Source organism: Ammodytes marinus (genome assembly GCF_949987685.1).
Source record: "Ammodytes marinus genome assembly, chromosome: 7".
In the NCBI taxonomy this organism is placed as follows: domain Eukaryota; kingdom Metazoa; phylum Chordata; class Actinopteri; order Uranoscopiformes; family Ammodytidae; genus Ammodytes; species Ammodytes marinus.
In genome coordinates this window covers 24,480,431-24,501,808 of record NC_137211.1, presented here as the reverse complement: position 1 = coordinate 24,501,808, position 21,378 = coordinate 24,480,431, and the positions used below count along the sequence as shown (strand labels likewise).

Below are 21,378 nucleotides of genomic sequence, written 5' to 3'. Positions count from 1 at the left end.
CCCTCTGCATTCACTTCTCTGAATGTCTGATACTGAAGTCCAGATGCAGAAACATGTGCACCACATCAATACATTTACCATAGAAAAGAACCTGACGACAGACCTTGGCCATGTTGAACCCAGGGTAAGGGGACGTATGAAACGTTCCTGTGAAATCTTATAACTAAACAAGAAGAATACAGATGTCCCTGGTGCATAAACCTAACTGATGAATGGCCCAGCTGGACAATGTCTCAAAGAACACCAGGAAATTATATTAAACAATGACAATGACAAACAGTCACAGTGTTTGTGTGTGCCCTGCCAAATTGAGGTTATTATAAAGTGTACTTTCAACTGGGGATGGTATCTTGTCATGTGATGAAGCTGACTGTGATTATGGTGTCATATAACCTACCTTTTACAAACACTACCTGCCCAAATGGACCCATGTTACCTATGATTGGCTACAAATAATCACTTTTTGGTGAGGGGTTTGATTTCCTGGATAAATCTCCCAGGGATTTTAATCAAAAGTCAGATGATGGTATAATCCCCTTAATCTATGTTCACACAGTGCTTCTCTTTCCCTTTCTCTCGTCTCTCCCACCGTCTGTATTCTTTGTCCAGCTCTGTGACTTCCGTCTCGGCCCCATTGCTTTCATTTTCTTTATTCTCATGTCAAGCGCTCCTTCCTGTGGGTTAGGTTTGGTTAATGTGACAGTAGGGGGCCACAGCCTGCAACACAAAGCAACATAAAACACGTATGTATGGATGTGGCTCCCTGCTGATAGACACACGGGATGCCACAAAGGACAGACTCTTCCGGTGGGGCGAGTTTATCTCAGCAGAGTGACAAAAAGTTTGAAAACATGAGCTGACACCCTCTGAATCGTTATACATAAATCACAGAGATGTATAGAGAGCAACTTTGTGCATGTTTTTGTCAGCTACAAATAGATTACTCAGTGTCCTAGAAATTAAAATGATGTAATACAGTTTAGCACTATGTCTGACTTCTGTTAACAAAAACTGTTTGGTTTTGGTACAAGAAAGATTGTTTAATGTCAACATATTAACATTGTGTTTTGTGCTTCAAGTCACTGCAGCCATTTCTAGTTTAAATTATACATTCCCTATCAAGGTTTGCAACTTGTGTTGATCAACATTTTCTTTTCCTTTTCCTTTCAAGCTCCCCACTAATTAATTTTGTTTAGCAAAACAAAAACCCTATCAAGCGATAAGCAATCATCTTTGAGAATTGTAGCCTATTATGTCATTCATTACAGATCATCAATAGTCTGCATGTTGGAAATAAAAGTGTAATACCAATATGGTGTGGGCTCCTCTTATCAGCTTATCATCTCTTTCATTTAAAAGAGAACTGTAATCAGCTTACAATCTGTTTAAGGCAAGCTAAAATATTGTGTGTAGCCATATTTTTTAAGGCTGCTGACAGCACTAAGCTTAGAGAAGAGTTCAAGGCCGTGTTGGGCTGTGTGAAGTGTGGTGTTGTGTGATAATTCACTGCTCGTGCCTTGGCCAGAGGTGAGAGAGGGGCTTAAGGGATCAAGATTGATGAACGAGCAGGGATTTAAGATTCAACTTAAAGACGGACTTGTTTCTATCATGTTATCAGCTGTTCTGTCCAACATGTTCAACAGAAAGGAAGAGAGGGATGAGTATGTATTTTGTTTTTCATTCATGTGCATAATCTGTTTTTTATCAAAATAAAAATAAATCCAGATGCCGGGTATTGGTTTCTGTTATTCATTCAGTGTTCATTAATAACAATACTGCCCTTTGTAAACTATTCTAACAGGCTTACAAACATGATTTAAATATCTGAGTTTTATTCATTTCAAAGTGACATTTTTTGAACAAATCGTATTAAAAAGTGTATCCATACATTCTGCTTAATTAGAACCTAACGTTGTTTTTACACTAAACTATTATATGGTGTACAGGTGTAAATTAAAATGTATTTAACCGACACTCACACATATTCTTAAATACTTATTTATTTCTAAAAGCTAATTTTTCTTGTGAGAAAGTTTCACACACTGTAATTAAGACCTGGCAAGTCTTGAATGATGGGAAGATGGAAGATCCTTTGCAACATGCTGAAGACAGACCGGGGTTTGAGATCATTTTAAGGGAGTGTGTGTGAGAGAGACCAACACAGTCTAACTCCCAGACAGGTGAGCAGGCAAGATGAGCCTGACAACCAGACTGCGGTTGACTGACAGGATAGGTTTATATAAATTAGCCAGAAGCTTAATTGCATAATATCTCTGCTCACATCATTAACTCTCCTTCCTTTCTCATGTCATTCATGTCTCTGTCTGGGTTTTATTTTCTCCTGTGTTTGTTAATAATCCTTTCCTTGTCTCTCTTTCACCGGCAGTTAAACCCCCCCCCCCCTCCCCCCTCCCTAATTCTCCAGCAGTGACAGAAGACCTGGCAGCCATCAGAATGGTATGCCTGCTGTTATCTTCTCCTATAGTTGACTGGTATAGTGTGTGTGTGTGTGTGTGTGTGTGTGTGTGATATGTAGGGACAAAGAAGGCCTTCACTTTGGAATCAGAATCAGACTGCACATCAGCCTGACATTCCACAGTCTCATTGACTTTGCGCAGAGACATCAACATGACACATACAAGCACTGCTGGTGGTTGAACTGAATGTCACCTACAAGACTATAGGTTTTCCACATTTTGGAGACAAAAACATAGAGAATGCCTTGAAATCATGAAGGGTGTTATCATGCATCACTGCTGTATTTGGCAATCCAAGTGAACATGTAGTTTAGGAATAATATGTAAAGAGTTGTAGTTTTAATGTTAAACTCATTGGCAATAAACATTATTGTATTTGAATATAATCCTGTTGCCTCCTCCCACTCTTTCAAACTGAATTTCTATGTTTCACAGCAGCTGAGAGGAAAAAGAGAGGTGTGTGTATATATATAAAAAACAGGACAGAAATAGAGCACTTGATGCAGGTGACAGAAGTGAAAGAGAGAGAGAGTTATAGGACGAGGTGAGACCTGTCCCAGTTAACTGGGTCGATGGCTGTTAGAGACGCTTCACTCCTCACCTGTCACATGCTGTTAGAGGAGAGAACGTGGTTTGTTTATCGGCATTGACCTGGAAACTGCACATAAACACACACACAAATACACACACAAATACACACAAACACACACACACACCATCTTCAATATCCTTATGGGGACTTTCTTTTGACTTCATTAATTCTCTTTCCTAATTTGGATGATTCAAGTAGCAGGTCTAAACTTCATGTGTTTGTTTATTTCAAATTTTACAAAAAGGTTAAAATAGCACTCATCATCAAAATCGATGGAAAACCAATAGAGAGAGAGAGAGAGTGTACGATAAAGGTTTGTGATAAAGAGTGTGTTATAGGCACCAGTATCAGATGAAGAGGTTTTAGAGAACTAGGCTGTTTTTATTGTTTTCATATGGGAAGGGGGGAAGTTTCACAGGCCCTAGTACAGCCATCTCTGTCAGAGTGCACTTAATGAGCTAGTATGTAGCACTAACCCTGTCACACTGTTATGCACCAAATAAGAAGCTCACTGAGAATGCTATGTGGATTTACTCATGCACATGACATTATTAAGCTGGACTGTGTTCTAGCAGGCTGCTCTGCTCACCTTGTATGTGTGTGTATGTCTTCGGTGTGTGTGTGCGTGTGTGCACGCGCAGGGTTCCCAGGTGTGCCTAAAGGAAGTTTGGGTGTCTAAATGTTTCCAGTGAAAGAATTTAACCTTTCAACTCCAAAGGAAAGTGCCTTCCATTCATCAGTAGGGAAACGGCTCTGCACAGTCATGAACAAGCCCACTAATAAACGCATTTGGGAATACTACACACACACATACACTTCATTATGAGCTGCCATGATGAGTCATGAGGACACAGTGCGTGATCATTTCCCCAAAGGCCGGACACCTGACCTTTGACCCCTCCAGTGGCAAACAGCAGTTGAAGTCCTCCCTCAGAGAGGTCACATCCGTACAGTCGTCTGCCCTTTTTTTTCTCTTTCACCTTAGTTTGTCCCATCCATCGCTCCTCACCTCCTGCTCACCTTTACTCTTTGCCTCCTTCGAAGGTCTTCCTGACATTTTTTGTTTTCCCTCAACGACCACACCTGCTTAGAGAGGATCCATACCAAACAGAGAGTTGATAAGAATTATGAGCTCCTGGAATGTTTTAGCGGTCCAGATATGTATGGCCACACATGAACTTAACATGTCATTTCCTGCATCTGTTTGTTTGGTTGACAGACTCTTGATGGATGAACTGAACAATAACAGATGGCATGTGATGACATGTATGACAGAATAACTGAACATATAACCATTCTGTCCCTCCTGCATCCTCTCCCAATGGTGGAGAGGACTTGCTTTGCCAAAAGTCTGATGCTGTGTGTATGGGGGAAGATACAGCCTGAATGGGTTGACATATAAATAGACACCTCCTTCTTCTTTGCTGCCTGTTTTTCTGTCAATCTGTTTCGAACTATTTTCTTCATCTAATCCTCCTTTGTAATGAAGTCATGTGTCCACTATTTCCTATGGACTATCATTATCTACTTTATACACAAGACCATAAACCTATACCAGTCCCAATCCCCTCTGGACATTTATTTTTTCCCCTCATCAGTTGGAGCCAAATATTAAGTCTGAAAACACAGTTGGCCAGCCAAGCACCTTCTCATATCTAATCTCCAATATTAACAACAGAAACCCACTTAGCTGCAGTGATTAGGGGGGAGACAAATTAAAGGGGTAAAGGAAAGAGATATGGAAAGACAGAACACCCTGCTAACAGTCCACCTCGCTTCTCTTCCTTCATCATTTTCCTACTTTTGTTTTCCTAAATTTTCCATCAGAAAATCCTCCCCCCCTCTCTTTGTCCTCTTATCCTAAACCCCCGTCCATACGTCTGCAGCATGGTCATTGAGACCATTGATGAAATTTATACTAAATAAATCATTTCATCTGTCCATCAGCGATTCTAAAGAAGAGCCAAAGTATACAAACCCACACTTCACTTCTGTGTGCCCTTTTTCTGGAAACAGTATTATGTTACAGGCAGTTGTGCCAAGGCTAATACATGCACACTCTCATACCCTCATTTTACACTCTTTCTATTTCTTTCTCAGACCTATATGCCTCACTGTCAACACCTGCTCTTACTGAACACTCAGATGCTGACAGGAGATGTCATTTGCCGCTTATTTGTATAAAGCATAGTACATTTAACTTCTACCATCTTCATCTTTACTTCACCATCTAATTCTCATGAATTTGACTTGTATTTGTGCCTGTTTATTGAATAAGATTACAGAAGGAAGACCACTTATTTGCGTCTTTTTCTTATTCATTTCACAAAAGATTTTAAATATTGATGTTTTATAAATGCAAGGGTGATATTAAGAGAGCGGGAAACATTGTGTGCATATAGTTTGTGAGGTAAAGTGACTCTGTTGAAAGCTTTTGGTATTGTAAGAGGGCCGGCCCATTTTTGGTCAACTGAGGGAGTGTAAAATAGCCGGCCCTGTTCTTCAGCGCTAATGAAGTCATCCATTACAGCCTTGTGAAAACAGTCTGTGGAACTGAACATTAGCAACAGGGGTCTGCTCAAGTGTGTAGGTGTGTGTGTGACCATCAATGGATTGTCAAAATGATGAATGGGTGTTTGCATGCACACCTGTGTGTATGTTAAGGGTGCCATTGCATGCATGCTGTGTAGGTTTCAAAAAGATGTATGTAATCGCAGTTATTCAGTTGTTTCCCCTGTTAATGAACCAAGAAGATTTTAATGAGTCCCGATAGCACAAGAGCAAACCAGAGCCTTGCTTAAAGCAAACACGCCCACACACAAATATAAGTAGCCTGCTGATAGTGAAGTAGAGCACTGCTGGAAAAAAGTTTTTGTATCTGCAACCAATTTATAATCTTAAACACTTGACATAAGCTTAACCCTGTTCTCTCTGAGGTTTTGAGACTCATTTTGAAAAATGCACAAAATTAGTGATGCATATAGGCTTTTAACAGTTTTTGAAAATGCTGGTGGTAGGAGCCCAACAGTCCATCGAAGTCTAGCCCTGGGCTGGAGTTTTACCAAGCTGACAACCAAGTATCAGTACAGGGTACCAGGAACACCAAGTGTCAGACAAGATCCTAAATACAATCCCTAAGTGAACATACAGTATAGGCTATATTAAGAATACCTTGAGAAGAGAACCAGGTTTCCAATTGTTTGATTTAGATGATCAAATAATTCACAAAAATCAAGAATGATACATCAATAATAGCCTTCAGCTTGTCTGTATTGTTCGGTCTAGTGTCTCTTATCCTTCTCTTGGCGATACTCCAAATATTTACAGGTAAGGCAAGTTTGCTGCCCAATAAAGCACATTTAAACCACAGTTAGCCAACCAGTATAGTGGTTTTGACACTGTGGGCAGATGCCAAGTCATGGTACTGCGGTATTGGGCCACCCTGAATCACCGCAGGGGGAATTACTTCACGGCGACAGCCCTAAAAAGTAGTCAACTCTTGAACACTTGTCTGTCTGTAGTAAACATAATTGTCCACTAGATGATAACAAATAACCATCTTTATGCACACACTGTTCACATTATTACCAGAGGTTAACACTAAGGTATGCATGCACATACACGTGCAATCACATAGGCAGAACACAGACCAGTCACTGGTTTTGTGGTTGTAGATTAAATAAAATTCTCCATGAGACAAATGTCTACATTTTGAGAGAACACTGTACTGGATACTGTTGGTGTAGCGATGGAGCATTTATGTTTCAGGATCAATATCTAGACAAAATCAAATGGTCCTTTGACCAAAGCACAATCCTTACCTACAGATAACATAAAGAATTATTCCCCCGGTAGAAACATGAAGGTGTATTGAACTTTATACTCCTATATAGTCTAAATGTGCAAACATTTTAGAAATCGGTTCATCCTAGCCTGAGAAACAGCAAAAAGAGTGTTTTTATGGTCTCTCTGGCTGTCTCTAACTCTAAAGTCAGAAATCCTCCTACTACCACAATGCACTGCGCTTGCATTCCTCCTAGGCCCCGCCCACATTTCCCTTGTAGTCTCGTCCAGGCCCCCAGGACTGTGCCTTTTCCGAGCAGCCAGCATGGCCAGGTAGCCACGCCTGGTATTACACGCTTTGACTGTCTGGGTCAGGTCAGGGTCAGGGTCAGGGTAAACTTTATTGTCCTGTTAAGGAAATTTGTCTTGGGTCCGTAAAACAAAATGGAGATCATAGGGAGCCAGCCCCATTCATTCCCAATATAGTTTCGTCAAACAAGAATGTATCTCTGCTAAATTTTTCTGGATATCAATCAAAGTCTCATACTTTTCTTTAGACCATGTTCTAATAGAATGGAAGTTTTCGCTTTTCAAAACGCCACCGAAAGCGTTTTATAGCAGTTTTATTTTCAGTTTTAGCCGTTAGGCGTATAGCCGCTAAATGGAGTCGTAGTGAAGCAACCGTTGCTTCGGCCGGCCCGGCCTCCGATGGCGGGAGGAATCTTCGTTTATCACTATATTACTTTACAACGATGGGCTGTAATTTAAAGATTACATATAGAGAATCATCGGGGATTAGTAATTTATACTTCCATGGTCAATAAACAATGCAACTGTGCTCGTCCCGCTTAGCTTAATGCACGGACATATTATAACGTTACACTGCTCGAGAATGAAACGTACCCTGAGCGTCATGCTTTAGGGGCGTGCCAGGCTCTCATGAAAGCAGTATGGCAGCTTCCTTGTTGCTTCTCTGCGCCAATGAGCAGCTTTCATAGGAATGAATGGGCGCCATGTTTCAATACGGTGTCCATTGCTGTGTCTGAAATCGCGCACTCACGTAAGTGCACTTACATTGAGTGCACTTTATTATCCCAGCAGTACACTTACTTATAGACGCAGTGCTCTCATTTCTACAGTGCACTGTCCAAACTGCCGTCGCGCACCTACCGGAAATGACATTGCATTTTGAAGGTTCTTCTTCGGTGGTATTTTTGTTTTAAACGGTCGGATACAGTCTAAAACAGTGTAGTTGTACGGAAAAACTTAACAAATGTGTAATTTAACTTTTGTAGAGCGCGTCAGTCTCCACAGTTGCTTCAAGCTCCTCTATTTTGATTTTAATGTCCCGTCCTCTCCACTACGTAGGCAAGATGGCGGCCGTTGAGTGTGGAAAGTGTCCATCGCTCCACACTCAAGTTTTAGACCGTTTTGAGTGCACGACCGAGGAACTTACAGTGCACTGCATTTTGGCACACTCTCCGGTTTTGCGCAAAGTGCACTCAAAAAAGTAAGTGTAAGTACAGAAGTGTGCGATTTCAGACACAGCACATTTCTTTATATGTCCATGGTCTCGTCTCATCTGACTCTGATGAGAGTTGGTATACAACAACTTCCAAATACAGTTGTGCGTGATACCTCGACAAATACAGACACTATTTAGACTCCACAATAAATTTAAGTATGAGTTTCCAGTTTCACTGTAAAATGGAGGGAAGGAAATCCGCACTCGGCTAAGTTTGCTACAGTTTTCAAGATAGTTTTTCAAATGCCTGCAGCTAGGCTAGACCCACAGGCTGTGCGCTATCAACAAAACTAGCCTAGCTTCAAACCGGAGGTCTCTGAAACTAAATATGCTGGGCAAGAAGAGGACACTCTGGACGGGAGGGACGTATGCGGACTGGGACCCTGTCCTATAGAGATACTAATGTACCACCTCCTGCAGAACGCACTCACGTACAGGTAAGACTTTCAACCTATTAGAATACATTTATGTTCACACAGTATGCAATTATAGCTGCTGTCAGGGGGGAGGGGGTTGCTAAACTGTTTCAGAAACAGACTAATGTAACAACCGTTTGTGTGTTTGTAAGGTAACTAAAGAAACAAGTTTTCATCCGCTATCATTTTCAGTGAGTGCTCAAAGCTAACGTTTCACTTATGGTCCTAACTGTTTTATTTTATGGTGAACTTTCAGAATCCGATGTTTACAGCCCTCCATGTCAGCTGTGATAGTGGGGTAAAAAGTTGATCAATGGCTGTCTCCCACTCAACTGCAACCAGTGCCCACAACAAAGAGGCTGCAGTGAGCTTCACAGAGAGGATATCAGCCCCCTACCTCAAATTCAGCAGCATCCCATCTAAGGCTCTGCTAATACTATGTCCTCACACCTCCTAGACCTATTGTAAATATTTTTGTTTGTAGCTCATCCTTTATATCTTATCTTTATCATGTTCGTATATTGGACATTTTACTTTAAAGAATTGTCTCATTGTGTGTTACCTGGTTTCTATAGCATTGATTTGCCACAAGATTTTGCTTTGTAAACAATAAAATATCTTATGTTGTTGTACCTTACCTTGGACTCCTCACTACACCCATGTTCACCACTACAGACTTGTTGGTTGGAGGCTGAACAATAGTTACTGATTTTGATGCACAGATTACTGTATGTCATATTGTTTTTAACCTACAATCTATGAGGTAAATGTTATAAAATCAAAAGGATGCAAGGTAGGTTCAACATACTGACAAAATCACAGGAAAAAACACAGACAAACCAGAAAAATAAGACTTGCTCTGGATCGAGTGCAGCTCTCTTTTTATTCACAATATTTCCTGCTGACGAGAACACGCGCTCAGAGCGCACAGACGTTCCTGGCACACACAGGTAGGGGAGAATGGGGTAAGTAGGCACACTTTTTACTCAAGTGAGAATTGCTCATCACCAAAACATCTTTCAATAGTCATTCCTACATTAAATTGAAGCTTAAGGTGTTGGCTTGAAATGTGTACCCCTCACTTTTTCTATCTTATTGTAATAAAGAAGAAATTAATCATCAAGACACCCTTACACATTGTGACAACCAACCCCATCAAGGGGTCGGTTGTCACACACTATGGGGTTGTTTGTCACAATGTTATCTTAATGGGAATAATCATACAAAGAAGGAAAGAAAGTAGAACTAAATTTGAACATTTAATTGCATTGTGAAGTTGACAAATAGGCCTACATAACTTACTGTAGCCTTGGCAACTGGTCTAGTTTGGGATGCACTGGGTTGTTTTGATTTTGTTGCCCTTTTTTCTTTTGCATGCTAGCTGCATTTTCCTGCTCTATTCTTTCCTTCTCTGGGGTGTCAGTGAGGATACAGCTTGACAATTTCTTTCATTATTGGGTTCCTTTTCTGGCTGTAGCCTTTGGATAACATGTGACAACCAACCCCCCAAAAAATGTGACGACCAACCCCAACTTGAATTTCTTGCTAGCATCAAGGCCAACAACCATCTGACAACTAATTAGCTTGCTAACCACAATCTAAACTATAGTTTACCCTTCACACTTTTTTTGGGTAACAACTGTTTTGTTATGAACCCATTGTGTAAAAGCCTAGAAGAAAAATACTGAGGAGCTAAATATTTTCAATTTGACATGAAAAACACAAACATTCCTCTCACCTCAAATTCAGCAGTCTAACTCCAAGGAAGATTATGTAGGTGACCTCTGATCCCAATTCTGGATATTTACATACCAAAATTTCACAGACAGCGCCTTCTGGTTCCGAGATATAACGATTGTGACAACCAACCCGTGTGACAAATTACCCCGTTCTCCCCTATTTACGAGCCAACTTTGAAAGCTATGGGTATCTGTGACACCCCGTATCTCTCCACCAACAGAGCGGGTTTTTATCTGCGGAGAGAGTCTCCTTCAAGTAGTCTCGCAGCTCTCCGTCACCGCTGCAGCTGCTTCTGTCACCCGTGCTATATAAGTCCCCAAACAGGCTACCCATCGCACCCAGCGGACGTTTCTCCCTCTCGTGTGCGATCGGTGTCTGTCTCCGTTTCAGTTATCTCGTGCGAGAGGCTTTCAGTCACGAGATGTTTCTGTGCAGGGGAAAGGTGGACTAACCGGGAGAAGCGGGGATCCAGGAGAGCCGCTTTATTGAGGAGAAGCCACTCGCCACTCTCTTCTTTATAGCGCATTTTTAGATTCGCCACCATTCGGCCTATGAATATAAAATGCATTATTATTATATGTAGTGAATTCGGCACAAATATTATGTTTTGGCTTCAAGGCACGGTCTTAATATTTATTTAAAACATAAAAGCAAATACCTCTGACTTCTTTGATGGCGGGTTTATGCGAGGCGTCATGCGTGCTCAGCTGAGACACCATGACGTGCTGCAGGGGGAGGACAGCTGATGCTGTCGGATGGGCATCGGTGGAGAGGGCCTGAGTTGCAACTTTGAATGGCTTTAGTGTATCCTTTAGCTGCTCAACTAGCAGCTAAAGGATCAGTTCGAGATGTGACATTTTTTTGTCAAAGATGACTGCAGCCACTGCTGCCTGTTGCTCCGATGCGTGGCAGATCATGTCATAGGTTGTATTCCACCTGGTGACGCAGTCATTGATCAGCTTCTCCTTTTTTAACCCGAGGAGCTCCTGCTTCTCTTGCAGCAGGCAGGTGTCAGACGCAGACCTCCCAAAATGAGCCGCCGTCTGCTTTAGCTGGGAAAGAGCTGTGTCAACGGCTTTCACGTCCAGCCCCTTACGCACGGCCAGGTTTAGCGTGTGGGCTAAACAAGGAACATTAATAAGCCCTACATTCCTTATGGCGTTAACGTAGTTCAGAGCGTTATCTGTGGCCACGGCAACAACCGCTTCACGGGAGATGTCATATTCCTCTAGCGTGCTGCTGATGCTTTCTGCAACATGCACAGCTGTGTGACTCCCTCTCAGCTCCTTAGTGCACAACACATAATTGTCTAGTTCCCACAGGTCTGAGATGCAGTGAGCTGTTACAGTTATATAGGCGTGTGTGGCCAGCGATGTCCACCCGTCTGTGGTCAGAGCGAGCGTTTTGTGTTGTAACATTGTCTTTAGGTTTTCCCGTGTCGCATCATACAGCTGTACTATCTGTGATGAGATTGTGGTTCGACTTGGAATTCTGTATCGTGGCTCCAGCTCTCTCAATAGCTTCTGAAACCCTTCTCCCGAAATGACAGCAATAGGGCGCATATCCTTACATATAAACCGTGTGATTTTATCGGTGATGGCCTTGTTACGGGCGTCAGGTAAGGGGCCTGCTGAGTGAGCCGAATAGAACGCTGTCATGCGCGGCTGTACACTCTGAGCTGCTCCGCTCTGCTGTTGTTCCTCGGCTGCTACATTTCGGTGGTAAGCTAGCAGATGAGTGCGCAAATTTGATGTGGTCGATAAGTACGACAGCTCTCTTTTATAAAGACGACAAACGGCCTTGTCTTTGTTTGTGACTTTTCCACCCACGGTGTAAAAGCCAAAGTGCTTCCATACGCTGCTTTTTAAATGTGATGGTGTCGTTATGGTCCGCTCGCAATTTTCCATTTTTAATAGCAGTTTTTGAATAGCCGTTTCTCAGTTTGCGTTCTTTTCAGTTACGTTTTGATTCAAATTTGAAACCAAAGACCATCAACATTCGATATTGATTATTGGTCAAGAGGGTCGACAGCAGGTCAAACTGATAGAAATGGTTAGCCCGCCCTATGCTGGATCAAAAGCGAAACTACTCCCCTTTGGTTCTTGACATGCTATTAACATCTCATCCAAGACCCCGTCCTTTGTGGAGACTGGACTCTCTGCTTCTCTCTAACCAGGGTTTCTGTGATTATGTTTCCTCCTCTATTGACGAGTTTGTTTCTATTAACAAAGATGATTATACCTCTTACTCTCTACTATGGGAGTCTCTAAAGGCATACCTTAGAGGTCAAATTATAGCTTACTCTGCCAATTTAACTAAATTGTATAAAGCTGATCGGACTCGACTCACGGACCTAATCCTTAACTTAGACCACCAACTGTTCAAGGAGCGCTTGGGTCTGAAGGCCGAGTTTGATTTGCTTACCACTAGGCAGGCAGAACGTATGCTTTTGCAATCTCACAGTAATTACTATGAACATGGCGATAAGGGTGGTCGTTTGCTCGTCCATCAGCTAAAGCGCCAAGCTTCCTCACGTCTCATTACTCAAATTAAGGACCCATTCGGTGCTCTCCTGTCTGCCCCTTCCGATATTAATGCAACATTCAAAACATTTTATTCAGCTCTTAACCAATCGGACTCCCAATCCGACAACACCACCATGGACCGTTTTTTTAATAATCTCAATGTACCCACTATTGACCCTGCAATTGGACACAACCTAGATTCACCATTGGTGCTACAGGAAATAGTTGATGCAATAAATTCAATGCAAAGTAACAAAGCCCCTGGCCCTGATGGCTATCCCACCGAGTTCTTTAAGAAATGTAGTAGCAAACTAGCCCCACTTCTTCTAGCTGTATATAGTGAGTCAATCGAACGGGGTACTCTACCACCTACCCTGACCCAGGCATCAATCTCTCTCCTACTAAAGAAGGATACATGTCATGACGCCTCCCTGTTGGCAAGTGGGCGTGGTGGCACTCCAGGGCAGGCTGTTTCCAGGTGTGGATCGTTGGGCTAATCAGGGCTTTCTATTTAAACCTGTGGACTCCAGTCATTCAGCGCCAGAGTATACTACGTATCAGAGCGGTATGATTCCCGAGCTTAAGCGCTTCGTTTATTGTTTTCGTTCACGTCTCAAGTTGGAGTTGATTTTAACTCTGCTCCTTTTTCCCTTCCGTGCCAGTTGCCTCCGCTGTTCACCTGTCCTGCTCGCCTGCCTGAGGTTTCCCGGATTACCCACCTGCCTATGCTCGCGGCGCCGCCCTGCCGTCCAGTGTCCTGCCAGCCTGAAAATAAACTTTGTTCTAAAACTGACTACCAGGGTATCTGTTCTGCTTTTGGTCCTACCTCGAGCTATCATAACAATAAAGACCCTACTTGTTGCGGGTCCTACAGGCCTTTATCTCTCCTCAATGTTGATGTCAAGGTCTTAGCGAAGGTCCTAGCAACTCATCTCGAGGCAGTTATGCCGGATATCATCTCAAAGGAGCAGACAGGATTCATTAAAGGGTGTCATTCTTTCTTCAACATCAAATCAAATCAAATTTATTTATATAGCCCAATATCACAAATAGCAATTTGCCTCAGTGGGCTTTACAATCAAACACAATAAAAACACAGTGAAACAATCCATAAAAGATAAAAAAATGTCCATTGTGAGAATGTAGGTAGATTTCGATAAGATGTCCACTTCAGAAGCTGCCAGACAAAGGGCCACAACGTCACTCATCCTTCAAGTCACCATCACTCTTCATGATGTAACCTGAAGAATAACGAGGAGACAACCAAGGAGTCACACATGCAGACATAGTGCGAGGGAATTGTGAGCTGGGAGGAAGAGGAGGGATATCATCCGCTAGAGTCTGGCAGATGAGATCCCGAATGAATAGAAGAACTTATCTAGCGAATAGACCAGGGGTGGCCAACCCGCGTCTCGCGAGCCGCATGCGGCTCTTTGCCCAGCTTCGTGCGGCTCTTCAGTTCATATCAAATTATGTGATTATAATTTTATTATTATTTTTTTTATATACTTTTTTTTTGTGTGGGCCTATGTGTGTGCATGTTCGCAAACGTTTCATGCGGCTCTTACGTTCGTTTTACATGTTGTCTATTATTTTATTAATGTGTAGGCCCTATGTGTATGCCTGTTCGCAAATGTTTAATTGAGGACGCAACATAACGTTCGCAAACGTTTGGTGCGGACGCAACATAAAACTGCCCGCTCAGCTTGGAGGGAGGTTTTCCGTGAGTAAACTATTTGTGTCAAGTTCGCTCCGAAACAGAGTGGGAGAGTTCATATTTTTTGTTGAACGTTATGCCAAGCCATTCTGCCTTATATGCCAGGTGTCATTTGCGCATTTCAAGGCTTCAAATCTTCGGCACCACTTCAGCTCTCTACATGCTAAAAGTAAGTCCCACAAAGCAACATGCATAGTAAGAGAAAAACGCTATTTTAAATTGTTATATTTTTGTTTGTGGACTTGGTTGAACTGAGAGTTTGTGTGTGAGGCAGTGCACACAATGTTCATTGTTGAAAATGACTGCCCTGTCGTCTTTAGTACTGTAGGAGTCCTGTCATTATCACAGGGGCCCGTTTCAAGTCATAGTGTGGGGCCCCCTGTTTTTTTTTTTATAAATAATGCTTGTGCATGCATGTGCAAGCTCCCCGCGAAAATAAAAACGCGCCCCCCCTGAAATCTTACTGGCCACCCCAGTGCCCCCCCTCCCCCCCTAGTTCAAATGTTATTTTTTATTTTCATTTTATTTTTATAATTACATTTTTTTCCTGATATGTATCCTAGTTCAGAGATATGTATTTGTTTTTCTTTCTTAACTTTTTTTGATAGGTAGTTGCCAAGTTCATCACACAAACACTCCAATCCACTGATATGAGATCAGTTTGCAATTTTCAATTACTAAATTAATGGTAGGACTGTGGCCACTAGAACTGGTCTCTGGTCAGCAAAGGTCTTGAAAACAGCATAAGTGTGCTTGTGACATGCGTGCCACCCATGCATGTGTATAGGCACGTGTCCCAGCAGATTTTTGAAATCTGAATAAAAAAATTTAAGTTTGTAGTTAGCGAGTGTAACATGTTCTTAGCAAGGGCAGACTTTCATAAATAAAGGTTTATTTTTTTAGCAAGATATTTGGTCAAAAGCTAGTGGTCATCCGTCCCTCTGTGCAGTTGTTAGGCATCTGGCTGCTAGCAAGATATGTTGTCTTGCTAATTTTACTATTCATCTGAGCTGAAATAAATATTTACTTTTTCCTTTATTATCTTCGCCAGAATGCACCAGAATGCTTAGATTACATGTTAAAAACACAAAAAAATCTTCTGGGGGGGGATGCCCCCAGACCCCCCTTCAGGGGTTTAGTTTTCTGACAAACATTACAATGGATACTAACATGATTTTGGCATTTGGGATTATAAATCATCTTTGAATTGGTTGTACAGCATATCACATGCTATTCATTCAGGGGTGCGATGGCCACCCCACTCTAACTCAGTGGCCCACCTTGGCCACCCCCAGTCAAAATGTCCTGGAATCGCCACTGTGTGTACCCGTGTGTACCCATGTGTACGATGTGGCTCTTTGCAGTAACACAGTAAAAAATGTGGCTCTTTATCTCTGACTGGTTGGCCACCCCTGGAATAGACGGTCAACTGTTGATGACGAACGGGACCCACAGTAGGAGGGAGCAGGATCCAGGGTGTCCAATCAGCACACAGGACCTGCATGCGAAGAGAGGACGGAGGGAGGAAGTTTGGGAGATAAGAAAAATAAAAAAATAAATAAGAAGAAAAAAAATAAAAAGTAGGGCCCGCAGCACGGCGCCTCACCCCGCCCCGCGGTGGAGCCCGAGAGGCCCCCCCCACCACGCCGATGGGAGATCCACCACCAATGGGACCACGCCAGCCAAGCAATCCCCATGCCCCCCCCCCCCCCACATTCATACCGCCCTCACCCTTGATTTAAGTTAAAAACACCCCTAGATCTAAGTTATAAACACCCCCAACCCCACGCTGCAGGCCACCCCATGAGAGGGCACGGAGAGCAGTCATACAGGATCCTGCACGGCCACAGAGGCGGAGGAACCCCCCCGGCGCAGAAGGCCGCGGACCACGGCGGAGACAAGGCACCCCAAGCGCGGAGCAGGCCGCGAGACAACTGGCCACGGACAGCCGGCGCCAGCACACAGAGGCCCCACAGGCGCGGCCGCCACCAACACCAGCACCCAGCGGTGTAAACAATACCTAGACTGAGACCCTCCCTCTGCAGAAAAGGACTATAATTTATATAAAAGTTTGGCTGTATAGATATGTTTTAAGTTTGGATTTAAACTCCTCAACAGAGTTAGATTGTCTTATGGCTGCTGGGAGATTGTTCCATAAAAAAGGAGCCCGATATGAGAAGGCCCTGCTGCCCGCAGTCTTATTAAATCTGGGGACACACAGGAGCCCTGTATTCATAGAGCGAAGTGCCCTGGGAGGGACATAGGTTGCTATGAGACTAGACAAGTAAGAAGGTGCAAGCCCATTTACAGCTTTGTAAGTCAGAAGCAGCACTTTGAAGTCCGATCTGACTTGCACCGGGAGCCAATGAAGGGAGGCCAATATTCGTGTGATATGGTCAAATTTTCTGGTTTTCGTTTAAATCCTGGCTGCAGAATTTTGAACCTGAACATCAGAACATTAATGAACATAATTTATTCGACCCCAAACTCTAAAAGTCCTGAAGTTGTAATATCACTGGATGCCGAAAAGTCCTTTGATCGAGTAAAATGGCTGTATTTATTTACTGCTCTTAAAAAATTTGGTTTTGGTGACCGCTTTTTAATTGCATGTATTCTTGAGTCTATAAGGTCAAAATAATATAATGAGATAAGATAACCTTGTTTGACTTGTGAAATGGGGGACTTAAAGAACATTTTGATTGTGTCTGTAATTTTCGGACCATAAGCCACGACTTTTTCCCCATTTTTCGACCCTATTATTACACAGCACAGTATATGTTCTGTAGCTACTAGGGATGGGCGTTAGTACTCCTCGTTTCAAATGAACTCGATTGGTGGATGAGGAAAATCTTCTTTTTTTTTGTGTCTGTAGCCTTTAGGCCGGGGCCGCCCCTATTTTAAAATGTTATATACGTGTACAAAACAGCACAAAACGGATAAAACAAAGTTTAACAAAATTAAATATTTTGATGCAAGTGCAATAAACTGAGCATTGTGTCAAACATCAACTGCAAATAACTGCCACCTCCATGCCACCGCAGCGCAGCCTGTGTTCTTCACGGCACCGCGGAGCAGAACACGGTCTCTCCTTCCTCCAGAACAACTCACGTTCGTCAGACCTGCCCTCTGCATCTGCTGGAGATACCTTTACTCTCCCGCTGAGCTATGACCCCCTCTCTCGCTCTCTTTTCTCTCTCATATTGGTAGCCTGATTCTGTCCCTCGGTTGTGGGGCATCACTCTCTGTCACCTGACTGGATCCCTCTCTGTCTCATCTGACGGAGCAGTTCTGTCCCCATTCCCTGGGCCCGGGACAACAGACCCGTTTGAGGGGCTTTGTGTAAGATACGTTGCCCATGATCTGATAATTCGTGAAGAATTTGTCAGCATGTACGAAGTGTCTGTGACAAGTTACAGGAGAGAACCTGGCAAAGGTCATTATGGATGTGTTGCTACGTCTACATTTGTTAACAAAGAACATGAGCAAAGGAAAAAAAGAGTAGAAAAAAGGTCACTTCCACACCTGCAGTTTTCTGTGATTATGGATGGCACACAAGTCGTGTCCGGAAAGGACCAGGAAGCAATATGTGTAAGATATGTTGACCATTACCTGATAGTTGAGTAGTTGTGAAATAGCTGTGGAAATTAATCTTAGTCACTCTTATCCTATAGACATGTCTTAAGACAGTTCTAATCTCTCCTCACCTGTGAAGCCTTTGGCTGATGTTCAGTGCTGCTGCCTGCTCTCTGTCCTTCTGACCCCTGTTGAGAGCTGCTCTCCCACTGCTCTGTCTATTACAATACACAACATATTTGCAAAGCAAATGTTTTGTATAGTTTTGAAAACAGTATAGTGATATATATTCTCTCAGCTTTAATCTCTCCTCACCTGTGAAGCTCCTGCATGACTGCCAGATTCTTCTGACTGAGATTCTTCTCCACCTTCTCCTCCCTGCTCTTTCTATTGTAGCAATAAAGATTTTTTTTAATGTGCAAAGCAATAGTAGTAGTTGGGCTGCTCGATTATGGCAAAAATGATAAGGCTATCTAAAGACATGCACGTACTGAAAAGGAAATGTTGCGGCTTTGCTTAGCTTTAGAGCTTGGATTGGGTGGGTCACTTAATTATATTTATTCCAGACGCTCATCTGACAGACGTCAGCGCTTCACTGACGGTGAGTAGGCTGTAATGTGGCGCTGAACAACACATCATCAACAGTAAAGGGAGAGACTGCTCCAAACCGAAGTTTCCACCGCACAATTCGCTTTATCTTTCTTATAAACCAAAGGCAGCCTTTCTGCCCCCTTTTACACGTTTTTTTTCCAAACACTCTGTCAATACGCACCGGCCTAAAGTGAAAGTAATCAGGCACGGGGTACGCGCGGAGTGGAGAGGAGTGCATAGGTAGAGAAGAATCCGCTGCAATTACCACACAAGACACGGCGCGGCAGAATAATCGTTTTGTTACAATTATCTTGTTTTCATGATCGAGGGAAGCCAAAATCGTAATTGAAATTCAATAAACCGCCCAGCCCTAAGTAGTAGGCTAGTAGTGAGCACAATTTCTGAGCAGAAATAAATGAATGTCTCTTCTTAACAGAAGCCAGTGCAAATAAGTGAGTTTTCGGGGAAGAGAATATAAAAAAGAAAAGAAAAGTCGACTGAAAAAGGCCACTGGCCATGTCCACATTCACAGTCACCCCAACAAGCCTTTACTTGGCGCACAACCATATAGAGCAAAGTGTGTGTGGGTTAGGGTTAGCCGGTCAGACCGATCGTGCAGCGGGGGAAAAAAGGAGACGTAGCCTACAGGCCACGGAGAAAAGAGACGGGAATTGGGAACGGGTAATAAATGACCAGTGCAACTCCATCGGACGCTACCATACAGTCTATGGACACGCCACGGTCAGTTCACACCGCTGAGACGCTTGTACAGTATTTGAAAAATAGGCGCGAACATTAGGCCTACGAACACTACAGCCTGCATTACTCAACCGCCTGCATTACTCAACTTACACTGTTAGTTCTGAAGAATGAGTGCAAGGTTTTTTGCCTCTTGCTGGCTGGTTTGCTGAACATTGTTGACCATACAGTAGCCTAACCCTGGAAAAAAGAAGACAAAATTCTGCTTTACTGCGAACGTCTCAATTGTATGACGCAAACCGTACGCCAATGTTAGTGCACTTACCTAAGTGTGCGATTTCAGACACAGCACAAGTGTCCCTTTTTTTCCTAAATCCAAGGTGGCAACCCTATGCTTAACACGCCCCTAGCGCATGCCTTTCCGGATGTAGAAGTATTCTCGTTCTCTAGCATTGTAAGCTGGAAGTCATAGGCCCCACCCCTCCTCGGGCTAACAGCTAAAACTGAAAATAAAACTGCAATTAAACGCTTGCGGTGGCGTTTGGAAAAGAGAAAACTTCCATTTTATCAATACATGGTCTAAAGATAATTATAAGCCTTTCATTGATGTCCAGAAAATGTTCGCAGAGACACATTCCTGTTTGACGCTTGTATTGCATGGACATATAAATAAATGGACACCGGACTGAAACACGGCGCCCATTCATCCCTATGAAAGCTGCTCATTGGTAGCCTGGAAATCCAGACCCTGATATCTTGAACGATAGAGGGTCTGGCGACGATCAATAGCAATTTCCAACTTAAGGGGCGGCTCCTACTCGTGCATTTCAAATGCCACTGCACGCAGTTGGATAGCACTACAACCAATCAGAGCGATGCACAAGGCGACGTAAGCCCCTTTCGTTTAGCGAACAGCTGTTAAACTGTTAAATAAAACGTTTGCCGTTGTCGGTCGGCAAAATAGAACATTCCACTTACTTGCTAATGAAAGATTTGAGTGCCGTCTTCCAAATCGTTAAGGGTCGAGGCCAAAGCAGTCTCAAACTCACTCAACATATCCGCAGCCATCTCTGATGTTTACTATCACGGCTTCGACGTCGCATGCACGTCACTGTCGTCATCCGGTTACGTCCTCCCCAGAGTACCATATAAGGGGCTCTGGCGCGCCCATATTAGATAGAACCAATTGAAACGTGAGACCCAGATTTCTGGTATTCTTGATAAGCTTCAACGGAGCGTGTCCAGACCAACACGCGCAGCAAATTTAATTTGCCAGCGCCTAGTGGCAGGTCTGGGAATGCCAGGCTAGCTCATTGGCGCAGGGAAGCCACAAGGAAGCATTAATCCGAAAATTCATGCAGCCCGGAAGCACGACGTAGCATGGATGTAGCGGCATTATGGACCTATCAAGAAAGAGGGTGGCAAGCGTAGCGGACTGGTAGCGGACAGTACTCGAGTTGAGGGGGGGTGGCACCCCCCTTCTAAAACGGGCATTCCCCCTTTCCATCCCCTGATATTTTATCATGAATGTATTACCACTATTTAAACATTTAGTAACACCGGCACATACGCTGCCGGTACTCCACTCTGCACTCGATTCCGGCGCTTGTCAGGTCAGGGGAAATTTTTTCAGCCAATTAAAAAATGTATATATAATATCCCAGATAGCAGACAAACATTGATTCAACATTGAATCAAGGTTAATGCGTTGATCTAATTAACATTGGAACAATGTTGTTT

At 43.1% G+C, this 21,378-nt stretch overlaps 1 protein-coding gene across 1 annotated transcript in view; it reads right to left on the bottom strand.

Annotated features, from left to right (window-relative positions):
• Positions 1-7,767, bottom strand: part of LOC307252934 (NACHT, LRR and PYD domains-containing protein 3-like) — a gene marked incomplete at both ends in the record, with an annotated part of 35,934 nt that extends 28,167 nt beyond the window's left edge. Inside the window, 2 exons of the mRNA XM_080030756.1 lie at positions 7,121-7,260; positions 7,756-7,767. Of these exons, the coding sequence (XP_079886882.1) occupies positions 7,121-7,260; positions 7,756-7,767 (152 nt within the window). The remainder of the gene's footprint in view (positions 1-7,120; positions 7,261-7,755) is intronic.
• Between the last annotated feature and the right edge of the window lie 13,611 nt (positions 7,768-21,378).